Here is an 18,759-nt window from a genome sequence, read left to right on the forward strand (position 1 = left end):
TTTACGGGCGCTTGTATTCATCTCGTAGGTCCTGCAATACTCGTCAAGGCCGTGACCTGAACCCAGAATGTCGGGGAAATAACTAATGCCAATGTCCAACACAGGTAGCCTCAAAATAAAGCTTACTCAAGATATAATATAAAACACTGTCAGTTATTTGTTGAGACATTTATTCGACGTAGTCCATTAACGTTACATTTAAATAGTTATACAGTTTCCACTGAACATTAAATAATTAAATATGTTTTACAGGCATCTTTACAATGAGTTCTGCCAGTAACTTTGTATCTACCTGATTTTCAAAATTAGAGTAAAAGTACAAGTAATTTTCTGATATACAAATTATTTTACATTGTAAAAAAACCGTGATTTCGGAAATAATTCAAAATATACAGACGGCAGTAAGGACAGTAATAGATTAATGAACTGCTAGGCGCACAATAACATTGATCAGTCGGATGTACGTGAAATTATTACAGTTTCAATATTCAGCTGTAGCCGTCAGTGGGAAAAATAGTTTTCATTCATTTAACAAGAATTGAGTGTTCTAACACTTTAACAGAGACGCCTCTAATTATAGGCACAAACAGGATAACAGAAAATCGCACGGAAATAGAATGAATAGAAATGAGACTTCGGTAATTATTGCATAGTCGTAGAAACTTAACACTAACACAGATACAGCGATTTTCTATTTCAAAATTCATTAAATACTGTCAAATAAATTGTTCCCCTGCAATAACTTTAAAACAGTAAATTAATATTTTTTTATAATTAACCCATTACATTTATCGTTTATTTCCACGCATGTGTAAAAGATATTTTAATAAGATTATTTATTTTCTAGTTACCTTAATGAAAATGTTATTTTTCTAAACAAAAACCTCCTTAGTCGAAATTATTCTAACAGAATTTTGATTGATTGATTAGTTCATTTGACAAAAATCAAGTATCAAGCTGACTATTTGGCTTTTGTATAGACAACGGCTTAGTAAAGCTGAGCTCAAGCCCGATCAAAATGTTTAACTTAAAATATACAAATATATCAGTCAGTGGGCTGTAAGCTAAATTCTATTTTCCTAACTACAGTACAAATAAGTCATCTCGCACTATCACCACATTCACACTAACCTCAAGGATTTGTTTAACAATAAGTATAATTATTTATTACTAAATATAGATATATAAACTATATCCACTTGTTCGATTTCATGATATTATCCTTAATATACAACATCAATATAATTATGTATCCAATATACATAAGAGCGCGAAATGCAATTTAAATTCTTAAGATACATTACGCAATGTAATTCATATTCAACATGGAAAGCTATTTTAATACAAAAATAACATGTATAGACAAGGAATGAACGTGTAACATTTAATTGACGTGCATTTGAAGTTTTCATATTATAAATCTTTTCAAAGCTTCGTCATCGTATCATACTTTAACCATTACATTGCTATCAAGTTTTGTTAACTTATGAGTCGGAAGTTGCATGTGAGTCACAGATAAATAAAGACAAAATATTATATTTTTAAGATACAATAATATATTTGACTATAGACTGCCAGGCTTCCGCAGACATTACATTTTAATATTAAAGAACTGAATCATAGAAGTCTAACTCTTGACGAACACATTAAGATACGATATTTCATCGTTTGGTGGGCCTGCGTCTACGTAGTCCGTCATAATTATTTTCATTTAAAGGGGCAACTGTCTGCGGGGCTCTGACATATAACTACAAAACAGCTGTCTTTCTCTACACGCTCATGTCTTATTACACTCGTAAGTTTTTCGTCATTTTTAACAGTGCACGTTTGAACTTTTGTAGGTTTGAACGGAACTCCTGAAATCAGACGCGGTCTAGTTCATTGTTTCATTTTAATGAGCACTGAGCTTTGTGAGATACAATTTTCAGTATAGTGTCAAACACACAACGCGCCTGATCTGAAGAGTTCACTATATACAACATACAGGCTGTTCAGATAAAAGTGATCATAAACATAACGGACATGCCTGTCATAGTAGAAGACCGAATACATCTTTAACAATACTGTAGACAGAGATTCACTTATCAGTTATTACTGACAGTAAAATATTAACAAAGAGTTGTCGTAAATTCTAAATAATTGGAAGTCTATGGAAATGTCAAAGTGTGTCTTCACTATCCTTGTCCATTATATCTATGACCAGTTTACAGTTTCCATGCTTACTGTACAACTCACAACCCAACATGTTCAATGTGAACATTCACTTTGTTCAATACTGCTCCCTCTAATACTTGCCAAACTTTGCTAACACCGGAGGTAGTCCTGAGATCATTCATCAACGTTTACTATCTCCCTTTACTTAAGACATCCATATAGATGCTCAAAACACACTTCGATCTAACATGCGTTTCATATTACATCGCCATGGTTCACTATACCCAATTCAAAATATAAATAGATAGGATACCCAATCAACATCTATTTTTATAATATAAATATACTGTACACTATCACTTGATATAATATACATAATTAACACTGTATTCACGATACTGCTATCTATTAAATAAATGTCAATAACAGTAAGTCAGTTTGTAATGTAACTCCACTTGAAATACAAACGCAAAGTGTAGCAAGTGTTAGATTCAAATCCGTTAGCTTTATAAGTTACAGAGATCTCGAATTAAGAGAAAAAATAAACAATTTACTAAGTCAAAAAATGACTGATCCACTGCTTGGTCTAACCCGCAAGCTAATTCTTACAAAGGTTTATTTTGAACTACTTAGCACTCCATAAGGAGTGTACAATTCATCCGATTCACCGATTTCCTTTGGCTAGGTACAATTGCACGTTTATTTAGGTGGAGGCCTGTCACACAGGGCCTTGTGATGAGAGGAATATAAATAAGGATGTACTAGCGAAGTGTCTCGGGACCTCGTGGCTAAGTAACGCACGGTTCGACCGATCAAAGGTTCAACGCTTGGCGCGGTCGGTCCGAGGATGGGTGACCATCTATGTCATAACGAGTTTCCCCGTGTCTAACACGCGTTAAATGGTGGTCCCGGCATTCAATAGTACATCGTAGACAGTCGGATAGTCAGGAGCCACGAAGTCTAACAACCAGTCTTACCGACAGTTATGATAACCCAGGTTGCGGAGGTCAGATAGGCTGCTCCATGTTGCTCCATGTAAAACCCTGGCACTTTGCTGCATCCGGTTAGACTGGAAGGCGACGCAAGGCTGGGCAGATGATGACATACTAGTGAGGTGCCTACTGAGTGCCTACGTGGAGAGGTAGAGGCGGTGGTAGTCGTTGGCGCCGAAGGCCGCGTTGCACTTGGGACACTTGCGCTGTCGCGTCTCGTAGCGAGTGCGGAGGCAGTCCCAGCAGAACACGTGGAAGCACTTCGTAAGTACCGCGTCTTTGCGTTTCACCTGTAATTATACAATGAAAAGATAAGTAAAAGGTTTACACATATATTAGGTACATTGAGGGCAAAGTGTGAGTTTGCTAACGACTAAATGACTCAGCATTTACTTGTGTCTCTCTCAATGTTATGATCTAACAAAATAGGTCTAGTGTATTGAAAAAGGCATAGGCCAAAGTTAATGACCCCCAAACATGCCTTCGCGTAAAGGTGGATTTACATGAGACGAGCGAATGCTCATTCTATCCCCACTATGTCAAATTATTTTAGTGTAAACAGGCGTAGAGCATTCTTTCGTTGTTCTGAGTGCGTTCGCAAAGTTTCTATGGAATATTCTAAGAATGCTCGCTCGCTTGATGTAAACGCCGCTAGAGCGCGCGAACAGTTACTTAGAGCGTTCTTGCGTGTTCGAACGTGCTCGCGCCCCTGAGCGGTCTTTTCAAAGCGTTCTTGTGTTCTAGCGATTGTTCTAGCTCTAGCTCTTTGTTCGTTTGATGTAAACGCTGAATACGAGTTTTTGTTTACACTAAAAGACCACGAAAGAATGCTCTTGTTCTAGCTCTAGCTCTATGTTCTTTTCATGTAAATCCACCTTAACAGTGCAGGCGATTGATACCTGAAGATCTTAAGTTTGACTTGAACTGGGTTGAGGTGAGTGGGTTTATATAAAGCACTAGGTTACCTTGCAGGACGGGCATGTGAGCGTCTCCTTGTACTCGCGTATCTCCTCGAGCAGCACCTCGTCCATGCTGCTGCCGGCTTGCTCCATCTTCTTCATACGCTCCGCCTTGCGACGCAGGATCGCTAACTCCTCCTGTGTTACAATAATTTTGAACAAGCTCATCTCAAGAACACAAATCGGATATAGTTAAGCCCATTTATAGGGTTAGAACGTGGAAGAAGACACTACTCAAATTGTTTTTTACTTTAGAGTGCAACATATTCTGATTTATAATCTGTTCAGTCACTAATAAATTGCACCCTCATAGATGTGTAAAGTAACAGAAGACTGAATTGCTACAATACTCAGTGTTCGGAGAAGGATGGTAACTCACGTGTAGTCTTTTTGTTTTATACGCTTCTGCTTCTAGCGCGCTTGTCTTCTCCGCCACCACCTGCTGCGCCTCCTTCATCTGCGCGTGATATTTCTCTGCAATAAACAAATAAGTCATAAGATTATAGTGAGTATTAAATAATTATTGCCAACGTTACAATGGAAAATAACTTTTAAATCGTGTTATAGGTGTGATACAGGTACATTTTACACCTTCCTTCGTTACTGGCGAAAAAATATCTTGCAATGCCGATAAATAACTTTCAAAAATATTCTCTTAAACAACTGTTACCGGTATCTACAAATATATTATTTTATTTATATATTATGCTACATGTTTTATGTTAAAATGTCTGGCACCATTGTTATCTTACAATATTACTGTAAACTGTACACTGCATAGAACACATTTCCATACCACATACCTAGATGCAGCTTGAGATCAGCAGCGGACTGCGCAGACTCGATGGCCTTTCGCTTGTGCATCTCCATAGCCTGCTGTCGCAGTAGCAGTTCCTTCTCGACGGCGGAAAGAGTGGCTTGTAGCAGCCTCTCTTTCTCTTCTAGGCGTCGAGCTACCGCGCCCATTGACTCGATTTGTTGGTCGCGGGTTACCACCTGCAAATTTATCAACAGGTTAAATAATAAAAAAATAGAATATAACCTCCGGTAGCCATAAAAACTATTCTACCATTGTCTGCAGTGTTTTTTTAAATAACTTGAATTGTAAATGTATACAGGAATGAATTTTAAGCAGTGCGCAAAAAAAAACTGGTGGTCCAGAATCGTTAACAGAACATATCTGCATCATCAGTAAAAAAAATTTTTTCATTCTTTTATCCGCCCTAAAATCAGCAAAATATGGATACCAACTTTTCTTACGCGCGCCGAGCGGAGCTCGCGTCAGTAAACCGGTTTCGCGTTGCCGCCGTGCATACTATGACGACTGTGACCGTACTATCGGTTACAAAATAAACATCTTTCGATATCAATAACTTTTCTTTTTTGTACTAAAACACTACAAAATAAAAATATACGTATCTATAAAACTTTTTTAACTATAAGTTCACAAAGTTTGCGCACTGGATAAAATTCATTCCTGTATATAATTTCAGAAAATCGTTTTTTTTTTGCATGCATGGTTATAGGTTTTCTTAGTTACTTATTACTTACAACAAGATGCAGTACAAACCTCTATCAAACATAACATTACTTTCGTCATACCATTCCATAGCTCTACCACAAAAAATATAAACATCCGAATCGATAACCTCCTCCTTTTTGCGAAGTCGGTTAAAAACACTCAAGAACCCACCTGTTCCTGCAACAACTGCTTTTCTTCCCTCAACAACTTATGCAGAGAGTTAGCCTTAATCCTCTCGGACATAAGCTTGAAGTTAGCATCATCTTTCTCTCTAAGCTGCTGTATCAGCCTCGAGTTCTGCTCCTGCATGTCTTCAAACGCCTGCCCGGTCACCTCCATCTCGTTGAGCAAAGCTTCCTCCTCCTGTGCGTTGGAGAAATACTTTATTTTTTTATTATTCCGCCCTTTTCCATTGTTAATAGGCATGCCGAATGAAGAAAGTAATTAGTCTGTCTATTAAATAACTCTCAAATAATAGACAAGTACTTTTTTTGTTGGTGTTACAGTTAGTAGTTTTGACTTCTGATACTGAACCACAGCAAAAAAGAGCACTGGTCAAAAAATATCCAACACCTTTATGAAAACTATTGTTAATTTTGTGATGTAATGTAATGTAAATGCATGAAATGAAATGGAAAGAATCTGATGGAAAGATGATGTAAGATAGAGACCTACATATAGAACAAGATGTTACACAACCACAACTGAAATTTGAATGAGGAGATTAGAATGATCTCATGAATTAAGGCTTTATTTTAAACCATTAGTGATGAACAAGCTTATAACTAGAGTGCACTGTTAGCATCATACCGGTGAGCCAGCGAAGGGCCTGGAGAAGGCATGTAGCGGGTCTGCGTTGGGTCGGGCGCAGGACAACTGCTTCTGCAGCTCATACTTCTGTTCTTCTAGCTGCTTGATCTTGCGGAGAGCATCCTCGTCCGCCAGCCGCCGCTCGCGTTTGCTTTCCTGACGAGAAAAATGGTTAAAGTTTTTTATATAGAGCTACCAAGTATTAGGCTGCTAGTTTTCATTTATTATGGTCATTTTAAGACAACAAAAAAAATGGGATTTAAGGAATGATTTTCGAAGAAGTCTTCAGAACTCCTCAATTTACTTATTGGACATACTCAGATTGTTATTTTTGGAGCGCAATTCGGTTACATTATGTGACTTTGCAGCAACTATTTGACTCCATACAAAGTTTCGCGGTTTTTCCCGACCTTTTTACCCAAATTTCAGGGCAGCACTTCCCGAATTGGCCATCAAAGTAAAGGTTCTATTTAAATCACATTTGGAAATATCCCTATATAGCTAGTTTACCTGTGCCATCTTAGCCTTTTGCCTATGGTCCTCAAGTTCCTGCCTTGCCTTCCTCTCGGCGGCCATCAGCTGCACCTTGTCGCGCTGTTCCTTGCTGACGCCCTTATACATGTCCAGGAGAAGCTTCAGTTCCTTCTGCTCGTTCACTGCCTTCCTGTAAGTATGTACTTGTTTATAAATAATCGGGACTTACAAAGCGATATATTTTTGTATTCCCGTTCATTGAATTGTCTGTCGTTTATCAAACGCTGTTTTTTTATTTGAATGAATTATTTCCGAAATGGTCTCTTTGCCATGAAGAAATTCTTGATCTACACCAACGAACTAATGTTGGTTTTGGGATTACCAGATATCAGTTTTAGTAAACCAACTTCCATACACAAACGAAAACAAAATTATACAGTCCTAGAAGTCGACTTCCCAAGGTTTCTACTGTGTACATTTTTCACTTTTCAGTATTTTAGAGAGATTGACCACGATGATTCTCATTTATAATTACTGCGAAGACAAGCTAGGAGAATATAAGCTGTGCTAACTTGAGCTGCTGCTTGAGGTCCTTGATGATGAGGTCCTGCTCCTGCAGCTTGGCGCGGCTGTGCTCCTTGCTGGCCGCCGGCTTCGTCTCACCTGCCTCCTCGCCCTGACACACATACAAAAGTCACAGATGTAGCTAAAGTATATGTATACTCATGTACATTTCATTTATGTAACCAATACACATACAAATGTACAGACACGTTTCTTTGATATGCATAACTCATTTTATGTAAAAAAAAACGGATAGTGGATACTTAATAGGATAGTTTTGAAAATTTATCAATTTGGAAAATAGCCCGAATTAGAAATATTATACAGAATAAAATGTTTGATATTATCATTTCTTCAGGGTGTTTTCGAATCCAGTATCTTATGTATTGCTGCTGCAAAACTTTGGTACTATTTAAGTAATTTGTAAACCTTTGTAAAAAAAACCATTTACTATAATCTATATACATAAAAATGAAACCCGATTTCCGTTGTCACGACATAACATGAAAACGGCTTGACCGATTCGGCTGAAAATTAGAGGAGCGGTAACTTAGACCCGAGAGAAGGTTTTTGTCACCGTCCGGCTACGGGACGCGGGTGAAACCGCGGTCGAAAGCTAGTTTAATATATTTACTATAATTTCTTGAATATTTTTCTAAGAAGACCATTTATAAGATGATATATTTTAAGTTTAAATACCTCCGGATCGGGTTCTTCCTTTTTAAGCGCGTGTGGCTTCTCGTCGGCCGCCTCCGCGCCGCCCAGCGACACACGCGCTCCCGCCTCTTCCAACTCCTTACGCACCTATTACACAAAATTATCAATATTATATTGGATCTTATGCATTAAGTAAGTAGTCAAAAATATGCATCCAAATATACAAAGTTCACATTTCATCTCTCAGATATTAAAAATTGATTCAACCCGATGCCTGAAGGAGGGCTATGTTTTTCGAATGTGTGTCGCAGCCAACTCAACTTTAATCAATCAAAATCAATGGACTATCCGTTTGATTTAAGGCTCCAGCAGACCGGATGCGTATGCGTAGACGTAAGCGTAGTCATACATTTCCATACATTACAACTCATGGTTACGCCGTAACTACGCGCGTGACTACGACGTGGTTACGCATACGCATCCGGTCTGCTGGAGCCTTTAATGGCTATTTTAACCAGTTAGCTGCAACATATATTTATAACATTCTATATGCAGTAAAGATATTTTTTAATCTGCAAATTACCTTATTAAGCTCCTGACTAGTATCCTTATACTTCCTCTTGTACCGATGCACCTCTCCCTTCAGCTGTTGGTTATGATTCTGCAGCGACGTGATAAGATGTCTCATCTCTCTGTTGATTGGTCCCGTCTGTTCGTTCGCAGCTAAGTTCTGTTCAAACTCTATGCGTAACATTTCGTACTCTTTCCTTAGTTGGCCGAGCACGTCTTCTAGTTGTATCATCTCAGCTCTCAGTGTTTTCTGTCTTGATAATTCTTCGCTCTAAAAGGTAATGTTAGATTAGAAGAAAAAATATTTACTGGATTGTGTATTCTATGTATGGATTGGGTTATCCATGCCGGACTGCCGAACCTGAGGTCCCGGGTTCGATTCCCGGTTCGGTCGACATGTGTGTGATGAGCATGTTTGTTGGCCGTGGTCTGGGTGTTACAATATATATGTCGGCGTCAGGATCCGACATCGTTAAATAAAACAAAGGGGTTCTCACACAATCACTTGGTTTATTCCAATTAACACAGTATTAGTCACTACAATTATTTATCAAGAATTTGTGGGAGGTGTGCACTCGGCAACGGTCGGCGAACGAATGACCCGTCGTGCGCGCGCGCCGCTTTATATAAGGTCCACCGTTGACAGATCGACGGTTGACACATCGACGGTGGCGCCGTCACGGCCATGCTGACATACGCTCGTCCTCGAGCGTCTTCTGAAAACAAGACAGCAAACTGCTCGATCATCCTGACATACTCAGTCACATCAAATCAGTCAGTCAAATCTTTAAGTTGCGAGGTCAATCACAACAGACTTAAATGTGCTGCTCCGGCAAGCCCTTTTTTACAACCAGAGACTGTTAAACCATTCTCATCGGTATTACAACCGGAGACCGTTAAACCATTCTCATCGGTATTACAACCGGAGACCGTTAAACCATTTTTTTTTTTAATTACCTTTTTCTCTTTTTTTTTAGCTTACTTTTTTGTGACTTTTTTTTCCTTTTTTTCTTTTCTTTTTTTTTATAAAATCTCACATAGTCTACACAAAATACTTGGTTAGTCACCAGAACCTACGACCCATTAAGGCCAGTTCTTAACATGATTCGGTTTGTCATAAGTCGCAGAACATTGACCCAGAGAGCCATTTCCTAAAATCAGTCACACCAGTCACGTGTCAGGGCAGTCCCCAAGATTTGTCACACTTGCACGGCCTTGCGAGCCAGTTCAGTTAAGTTAGTTACGTTAAGTTAGCCACCAATCATCACTTTCTGAAGTCATGTCAGTCGAACATCATGATCATTTCTGAAGTCGTGTCATATAAGTACAGGTCAAAGAACATTAATTGAAATTCGTCACTGTCACCGTCATTATCAGATGACACCTTATACCTTCCATGATCGTGAGCCGCCGTCTCGGCCTCCTCAGTCCTTAGTTGGAATACAAGCTACTTCAAGTAAGCCTACACGGGCTCCAGGTATGTTACCACAGCACTTTTCGAGTGGTCTTACTAGTACACGAATTCAATATAAGATGGTCTCAAATGAACCTTAGCGATTTCCTATAAAGTTTCACGACACTAGTTGCACGGGACCATACAGCTGTTCCCATGGAGAATATTCGGCAAGAAACCCCATAGAAGATACCTATCATATTCTACGTCTATTACAATGAAAGCAAAAGCCCTAGAAATTCCTATGCAATTGAGTTTCGGTTTCTTCCGCTCAAATTAGATGAACAAAACCATCTTCAAGAGGAATCTCACTGTTGTCACTAAAAGATTAAAACGCTCTGTTTTGTCGAAGCTATTTTCCTCCTAAATCATTCCGTTTGCTGTATCTCGAATTTCTATCTACGACTAAGCAGAGTCGACTAAGAAGCTCGCTAGATCTGAAGACATCATTCTCGTAGAAATAAAATATAAGCTCGATTGGCATACGGTATATTGCACTGAACCTGGTACTATTTGCTACTTAATCAACATCAACAACAACGATCTGAAGAGTATGATGATGACTGACGGGTATATGATTATAATGAACTTCTACGAGCCCGTCGCGCAACGTTCGATTCATTCTCTACAATCGCAAATAGGCACTAAAAATTTCGCATTGCTCGCCCTATCTAACTGTTTGCCAAAAATTCTAATTGTTATAAGAGTAGTAGAATTTTTACAGGATTTCTCGAATACTCCGACTGGTATACGATTATCTGATTGGAAAGACTAGCCGGAAGACAACAGCTACTGTTCAAGGCTTAAGTACGGATTCAAATAAGGGATTCCTAGTTGAAAGGTTGTATTCGATCCCTGAAGTCAGACTACCAAAAGGCCCAACTCTATGATCAAGATCTATGAATTCGTAAAGAGAGGTCAGCTATTAATATAGCCGTTTCTAGGTAATTACAATACAAAAGACTCAACAACCAAACCTCCTACTACAACCACACAGCCAATTCTACTAGTCTGCTATTGTGTGAGTCGAACTTTCAGACCGAAGCCAGACCTAGCACTACAACGATTTGGGATATCTCCGCCCAGTCCGGGACAGTCAACGTCGCCGCGCACAACCGGCAAACACTGAGTCACGTTGACTATAGGGATAATTTCTCGACTTATCAACAGCTAGAACGGCAGCTAACGTCCATTGCAAAACTCTCTCGGTATCGTTATCCACACATTCAATAAGCAACTAACTATATCTAGTAGACATTAAAGTCAAACCAACTATGTCAGCCTCCCTTACAATGAACTCTCTCTGTTCGCGTTTACATACTACCTGATTAACCAAACAGATCGACCGATCGTGGCGCAGAGCCAGACACCCCGTCAACTCAGCCACAAACCCGACAATTTCTGCTCCCCCGGCAAACTTCATCTCAGACGGCATCCGTGAAGTCAGAAAAGGAAAGTGCTTAGGCAACTGACCAAACTTTGAAAACATTTGGGTCAGCAGTGGCCCCCCCAGCCGTCAAGTCCCAAATGTGTGGCGCAACAATAGCCATCCGCGCCGATGAGGCAATATTCTGGGAACAGCAACAGTTCTCCTCTGGCAAATCTAACCTAAACAAGAGGCAAGTCCTTCACACCGACACGCTCAGAATAAGACAGGCACCACCCACCAGACCTACACTCCAGAAATCACAGCCATAAGTGCGCACCAACACTAGCCAGAACGACTCAACGGCACTACACCCCTGACACATTTCTCCTACGCATCACGAGCTGCACTACCACCAGTTACGGATTTCAAGAACAGCAATCACCTTTCAAACGAAGAAACCGGTCACATCAGCTGCCAAGCATGAAATAAAAGAAAGATCCAACAGTTAGTCCGACTTTCAAATTGTAAATTACAACTACGATTGTCACTCACACGAACGCCTTCCATTCGACAGGCTTTACATGACCTTTGTGTCCCTTAGCCGACTTATCAGCCCATCCTGGTTTTATAGGAACCACAGTAGCGCGACACTAACTGTACTCACACAGATTTACACGAGTCTCTTCCTGATCACCACGCTGCTATCGCACAGGCCAACGGGTCTTTTCCAAGTCACCCCGATACCCATCGTAGGTACAGCATAACACAATAAAATCACTAAGTAGGCGTAAGAAGTAACAACACCTTGCCAACAAAACTATAGTCTGACGTATATTGAATTATTCTATGTAACTGAAAGACATTAATCAGAACCCGTGGAACTACTTCTCAGCGTCGGTGATTCCACTAGTTAACTACCACTGACAATAATTGTGTGCCAGCTGATTGTTGACCACGGCGATCGTATAATTAGCCCTTATTACGAGATCAGCCAGCCGCGCACATATTATAGTGCGCAGGCATCTGCGCAGACACAGACGTACCCTATTCCTTCAATCTCATAGCGACAGCCCAACACAACCAGAGAGAGACCACAAGGAGGAAGGGTGCGTCAATCAGCGTCTTCCAGGCTCCGGGCTGCCTTTTGAAAATTTCCAAAACCAACAAAGCGAACTCGTCCCGACCCGAGATCCCGAGCACAACAGTCGCACTACGTGACAACTAAACCAACGACACAGTTCATATCTACCAATACCACTAGTCAACGAGGCAGTTCCACGTTTAATAACCTCGTGTAAAAAATAACCTCAACATAAAACTATGGATTGAACAATGGATTGGTCTCACCGGGTTTTCCACTCAAAGTGCGTGACGATCGCACATCGCTATGGCGCGCAGTACAGCAAAGCTTTCGCGGATGTGAAGCCACGGAGATGCACAAGCCCCAACACTCCGACCTCACAAAGACACGTTGGGCTAATGGCAGGCAGCGTCGTAATTTTCTCGCCATAATGCACAATGATCACCGTCATTGTTGAAACATGAAGAAAAAAAAAGACAAATTCGGTTAATTTTCTAGCATACCTTCAATAACTAGCTTGACATGTAACAATGGAAACCGATACCATTACCATAACCGTGGTTACCATACTTGTACCTTCGCTGAAATTCTTAATAAATCTTCTACTACAAACTCCATTTTAAATTATCGACTTCCATTTTTTTTCTTTTTAGTGGGTAGGCAATTTATCTTCACGTGGCGAGTTCTCCCGAAATCAGTCTGGTCATTCACCAACCAACCAACATCATGTTGCAGTACGAGATTCACCACCCAGGATTCTTGCTTGTGCTTGCCTGGCTTGATTCAATGCGATAGCAGTGTTGCATCAGGCGTATCAACTTTTGCCACTAGAATCTTCACATTTTGAACACGTGGGCGATGCAGGGCAATCCTTAACAGATGTGGGCATTCGGATTGTATCCCACTTCTGATGTCGGCGTCAGGATCCGACATCGTTAAATAAAACAAAGGGGTTCTCACACAATCACTTGGTTTATTCCAATTAACACAGTATTAGTCACTACAATTATTTATCAAGAATTTGTGGGAGGTGTGCACTCGGCAACGGTCGGCGAACGAATGACCCGTCGTGCGCGCGCGCCGCTTTATATAAGGTCCACCGTTGACAGATCGACGGTTGACACATCGACGGTGGCGCCGTCATATATTTATCAATTTGTATATATGTAGCTATATGTAGTTTATCAGTTGTGTTAGCACCCATAACACAAGTTAATTAATAACTTACCATGGGGCTAACCGACCGTGTGTGAAAATGTGTCCAGACATTATATGTCCAGACATTATATATTAATTTGAATAAACCATAATATATTAACTACCTCTTTTACATGGATTTGAATTAACAAAAATGACATGGAAATTACATGAAAAAGTCTCAAATATGGTAAAAGACAAAATTTCGACGAAAAATTGGTCCCCGTAACTGGTGTACGACTTTGGTCAATGTAGACTTTCAAGACAAATGATTTACTTCAATTAATGTACAATAGTCTTGTACAACATAGTATCAAATATTCAATTTATATAATAGTTTCCAACAAAAACACATAGGAAGTGGTAAAGGGTGGGCGTTTTGGGCGCTGACTTTTGCAAATTTTCGACATTCAAAAAGTGCTGTTTTGCAGCCAAGTTTGACTACACAATTATATTTGTTTTGAGTATTACCTCCATCATTTCAATCTGCCTCATGTGCAAGTTCTTGGCGTTCTGCAGCTGCAGCCGCGTCTCGTCCAGCGCCGTCTTCATCTGCATGGACTCGTTGTACAGCACCGAGAACTGGCTCTGCAGGCACTTGTACTCCGTCGTCTCTACTATCACTGATTCAGGTAGTTGCCGTATCTGGGTAGATAATGTTTAGAAATTATTTATTGTCTTGAAAAGGCAGTCTCAAATACATGACAAATTAATTTGATTTGAAGAAGCATTGGAAAAGTATGTATGCCCGAAATATACAACATATGAACTTGACAAATTAAAGATTGCATTATAAACTGTGACGCTGACTGTGAAAGACCTTTGCTAATTATAAAAATAAAGAGAAAAAAATCTTTTGTTTGTTTGGAAAAGTCTGCCTGACTGAAAATATTTTATTGCCAGAAGCCCCAAACAACCATTGGCTATATTTTAAAGTTCCTACCATGGCAAACAGGTAATGTATAACTTAAAGCATATACTAACATCCATCTTCAGCTTCTCGACTTCCTTGAGCGCGTCGCGGTGCTGTCGATGCAGTCGGTCGAGCTCGGCGAGGCGGTTGGTGGCGAGCTCGCGCTGCTCCTCCAGGTCGGCCGCCACGTCCTCCAGCTTGGCGGCCGCGGCCGGCGCCACGGGGGCTGCGGCCCCGCCCGGCGCCGCCGCCGTGCCCGACTGATGGTAGCTCTTCAACTTCTCGATGGCTTCCGCTAGGTGGTTCTCTAGTTTGTCGTTGCGGGATCGCACCTAATGGTTAAAAAATTTGATATAAGTTTTGTTACCTATATTCTGTTTTCATATTATTTTGTAACTATTTTTCCTATAAGTATTACTTGATGGACTAGTTTATCCTATAGTAACTTCACAGAACGAGTAGTATTTGCTTTACATTCCAAATAAATAAAAATGCAAACAAATATATTATGTGCAATTTTTTATACAAAACATGACCAATTACTTGCTAAGTCAACATCCCCATAAGTTTACTTTGACCATGATGGACGAAAAAAACCCTATACTTAGTAATTTTTTGCATAATTTACACCAACATACCTTCATCAGTTCGTACTGAAGGTCATCAATCTGGTTCTTGAGCTCAGCGTTCTCTGTGTCCCTGCTATTGACAGCATCTTGTAGCTGAGCCACCCTCAGGGTCATGGCGTGGTGGCTCTCATGTAAGGTGGTGCATAACGCCTGCAGACGTCTGTTCTCTACCGTCACTTCCTCGTTGGTGGCGCGGATCACTTCGTCCAACATTGGGGCAGGAGCACACTCTGGAAGTCAAAGTCAATAGTAGATAGGCCTTCACAGGCATATGGAAATATACACACAAGAAACAGGTGTTGAAAGCTTTATCACTAGCAGATTAAGACTAGAAAACTACCCTACCAAAATGGAACAAATAATAGCTGGTCTGCATTGATTAGCCTGCAGATTAAAGCGTAAAGTAACATGGCTCCCAGTGTTCAAGACAATATAGGGACAATAATTAAGTAATCTATAAAAATATAGAAACTAAGAACATACCCTCGCTATCTCCCTTGATGGCTCGCCAGATCTTGTCATTTCTCTGCTGCAGGCGGTCGAAAGCCTGCAGGACCTTGGCAACCGCTCGCTTACTCACTTGCACGCGGTTCGCGAGCTGAGCATCTAATTCTTCCTTGTCCCATGTAGACAGCTGCATCAAGAACGAGGTTGTCGCCTCGTTTTCATCTAAAGAAAATGTTAAAATATAGCCCAAAGCAATTGAAAACCTTTGGGTTTGGTGCATATTATTTAATTTTTAAAAGCATCAATCAATAAACATAGCTTTTACGTCCAACTACCTCTTTCACAAGGTTTTTGTAAGTGTCTTGAGAGAACTAGTTCCATAAAACAGATTGAAAGTACTCAGGGTAATTAAATGATGATGTATAAGCAAAATTATCATTACTATAACATTTAAGACATTAACAACATACTTGGTTAACAAAATCTGTAATATAACAATGAAAAGTAGTGACAGCTAGTCTTTCAATTTAGAACAAACTACTTTTTCAGGAACACCTTACATGGTGTATTCAAAAGATATGTTACAAAAACATAATATTACTACAACATACTTTTGTTTTCAGACTCATCAGCAGTCTCCGCATCAAACCGTTGCAGGAGTACTCTGATATCCTCATTGAGTAGATTCCAGTAACGGTTGACAACGCACAGCACTGCATCATCCTGCGTCTGTCGCTTCTCCAGCTGCTCTATCCGGGCACGGAGCTCGGCTTCACATCTGTGGCGCTGTTCTATCCTCTGGAAGATACCATAAATGTGTTAAGGAAATTCTGACAATTTCAGATAACCACTCGGTGATAACTACTACAGATAACTACAGATCGGTGAATGTCAGAAAAAAAAAATAGTTGCAACATTTGAAAAATGTTAAAGAAACTGCAGCTGAAACATAAACTGCCTGCATCTGATGATGTCCTCCTAGCCGATTATCGGCTAAGGCAGCTGTTCTCATATAAGGAGATTAGCCAACTGCGCAAGACATATTATAGTGCACAAGCTTTTGCTCTGACACAGGTGCACCTGTTCCTTCACTCTCATAGTCCGATGGGACGGCAATCTGACACGACCGGAGAGAGATCAGGCATAGGGCGGACATTAAAATGCTCTCCGATGCACGGATGTATCAATCACCAACTTCCAGGCTTCAGGTGAAAGTCTGCCTGCATCTAGGCAGAATGGTGTTGGTATAAACTTTATCACAACCTGGCAACAGCATGCAAACTAACATGCTGGTTACTGGGTATCTATCACACTATTTCTATAACAACCAAGAACTGGTATGCAAACTTCCTCATCATTGCTCCATGAGGGGCAAGAATAAAACAAGTTGTGGTTACCAGTACTTACCAGTAGCACCAGTAGGTTTTTGACCACAAACTAGCATGCCATACTAAACTATAACTTTTGTATGGTTAACAGGCATTTGTGAGGGCTTAAAAGGTTCTTTTAGAGATGAGATCAGCCATTGTATTAACCTATGCAACTTATTCTCCAATATCATGTGTATTGATATATTAAAGTAACTTATATGGTATATTCTGTGATATGTTTCATAATAATTCACAACTGTATCCAGTAAACAGTATTGTTATACTTACGTCATTATATTGTCAGTTTTCTTTATAATACAAACTTTATAAACAAATGTAGCATACTCAATAAAACAATATACATGATATTTCCTATTCAAAAGTACTAATGCTTATTACAAAATGTAATGTGAAAATACTTTGATGATACAAATTGTGTAAGCATCCTGAATGTTGAAATTATGTTAATATCAACATAATATTAATTCATTATGACCTTAATTTTGCAAAACACCCAACAGTATTTGTTAATCATCATTCCCAGTATTAAAACTTATGCCATGTACTAGAGTATTGCTTTCATGTAACTAACAAAGTTCTAGAGTCATGATTTTGCCTTTCCTGTTGACTAGCCTTAGTTTGTTGTCAACACCAATTGTGCTAACAACAGACAGGAATGTAAATAAGTCTTAGATTCATCAAAATATACAACAAACATATTGATATATTTGTCATTGTGTGCCATGTAATTGAAATAAACAGCTGATCATGACATGTTTCTCATACAAGTCAACTGGAAATCATAAGATGCAAACATATTAGTAATCATTCATACTTAATACTCCATGTTGTATACCTGAGCCAACTTTTTATTCTGGAATTGAAGAACTTTAATGTCCATTTCCTCCAAAGTGGACACAGGGCCAATAAGATGGGGTTCAAAGTGAACTTTCTTGATCGGAGGCTGGCTGCTGCCATTGCCGCCGTCGTCCGCTGTACGCTTAGACATTTTGACCTAAAAAATAGTCGAAAGGTGAAATCAACAAATCTCAAAAACTAAGCACCTATGTAATCTCATCTCATGAAAACTATTGATCAATATAACCCAGTCAAATATGAAAGAGGTTAAGATACAGTAAATATCTATGAACTCGGTTGATACTATTTTAGCTGGGTTATATACATACCTGCTTGTCAATATTGACACCCTCTTAAGTTTTGTTTAATTCAAGTACTCAATAACCTGAGAAAGCGTAAGTTTACAGTAATCTACAATAAATATCATTTTGCTAATGAAAGCAGATGAAAACAAACTTTAAAATGCCAAGATCCGCCCGAAATATTGCCGACCTCGTCTAGCACGTCCTCGTCAGGCACTCACTAGTGATGTGATTTGTGAACGCGTTGTGTTGTATCTGCGGATATTTAATAAGGTTCTATACCTATTTAATTTTTTGTGATAAACAAAAAGCTTTTCTAATTTCTTTGTAAAATATAAGGAATAAAGTGTTTTGTTTTCGCAGAAAATGAATAAATAATACTGATTTTCAAATTAGTCGATTATTAGAGCTGTTTTTTGAGAAGTATACCATTATCTT

At 39.5% G+C, this 18,759-nt stretch overlaps 1 protein-coding gene across 2 annotated transcripts; it reads right to left on the reverse strand.

Annotated features, from left to right (window-relative positions):
- Positions 1-153: 153 nt before the first annotated feature.
- Bre1 lies at positions 154-18,574 on the reverse strand. 2 transcript variants are annotated; one of them, XM_049839430.1, is made up of 17 exons: positions 18,349-18,574; positions 18,018-18,176; positions 16,403-16,589; positions 15,828-16,013; positions 15,354-15,574; positions 14,787-15,047; positions 14,274-14,447; positions 8,716-8,973; positions 8,175-8,279; positions 7,484-7,587; positions 6,948-7,101; positions 6,438-6,593; positions 5,799-5,990; positions 4,909-5,101; positions 4,485-4,579; positions 4,112-4,243; positions 154-3,436 (listed from the first exon to the last, which is right to left on the reverse strand). In XM_049839430.1, exons 2-17 carry the CDS (start codon positions 18,168-18,170, stop codon positions 3,284-3,286), a joined length of 2,724 nt encoding a protein of 907 aa, XP_049695387.1. In that variant the 5' UTR covers positions 18,171-18,176; positions 18,349-18,574; the 3' UTR covers positions 154-3,283. The 2 variants fall into 2 exon arrangements, with proteins under 2 accessions (XP_049695387.1, XP_049695386.1); XM_049839429.1 differs by having other exon boundaries at positions 5,799-6,008.
- Positions 18,575-18,759: the final 185 nt, after the last annotated feature.

Source organism: Helicoverpa armigera, chromosome 9, assembly GCF_030705265.1.
Source record: "Helicoverpa armigera isolate CAAS_96S chromosome 9, ASM3070526v1, whole genome shotgun sequence".
Taxonomy (NCBI): domain Eukaryota; kingdom Metazoa; phylum Arthropoda; class Insecta; order Lepidoptera; family Noctuidae; genus Helicoverpa; species Helicoverpa armigera.

Coding starts and splice junctions, on each gene's coding strand:
- Bre1 (XM_049839429.1), bottom strand. CDS start 18,170: ATGTCTAAGCGTACAGCGGACGACGGCGGCAATGGCAGCAGCCAGCCT. Junction 8,280..8,715: donor CTAGTCAGGAGCTTAATAAG/GTAATTTGCAGA, acceptor TTTGTGTAATAG/GTGCGTAAGGAGTTGGAAGA. Junction 4,244..4,484: donor ATAAAACAAAAAGACTACAC/GTGAGTTACCAT, acceptor ATTGTAACACAG/GAGGAGTTAGCGATCCTGCG.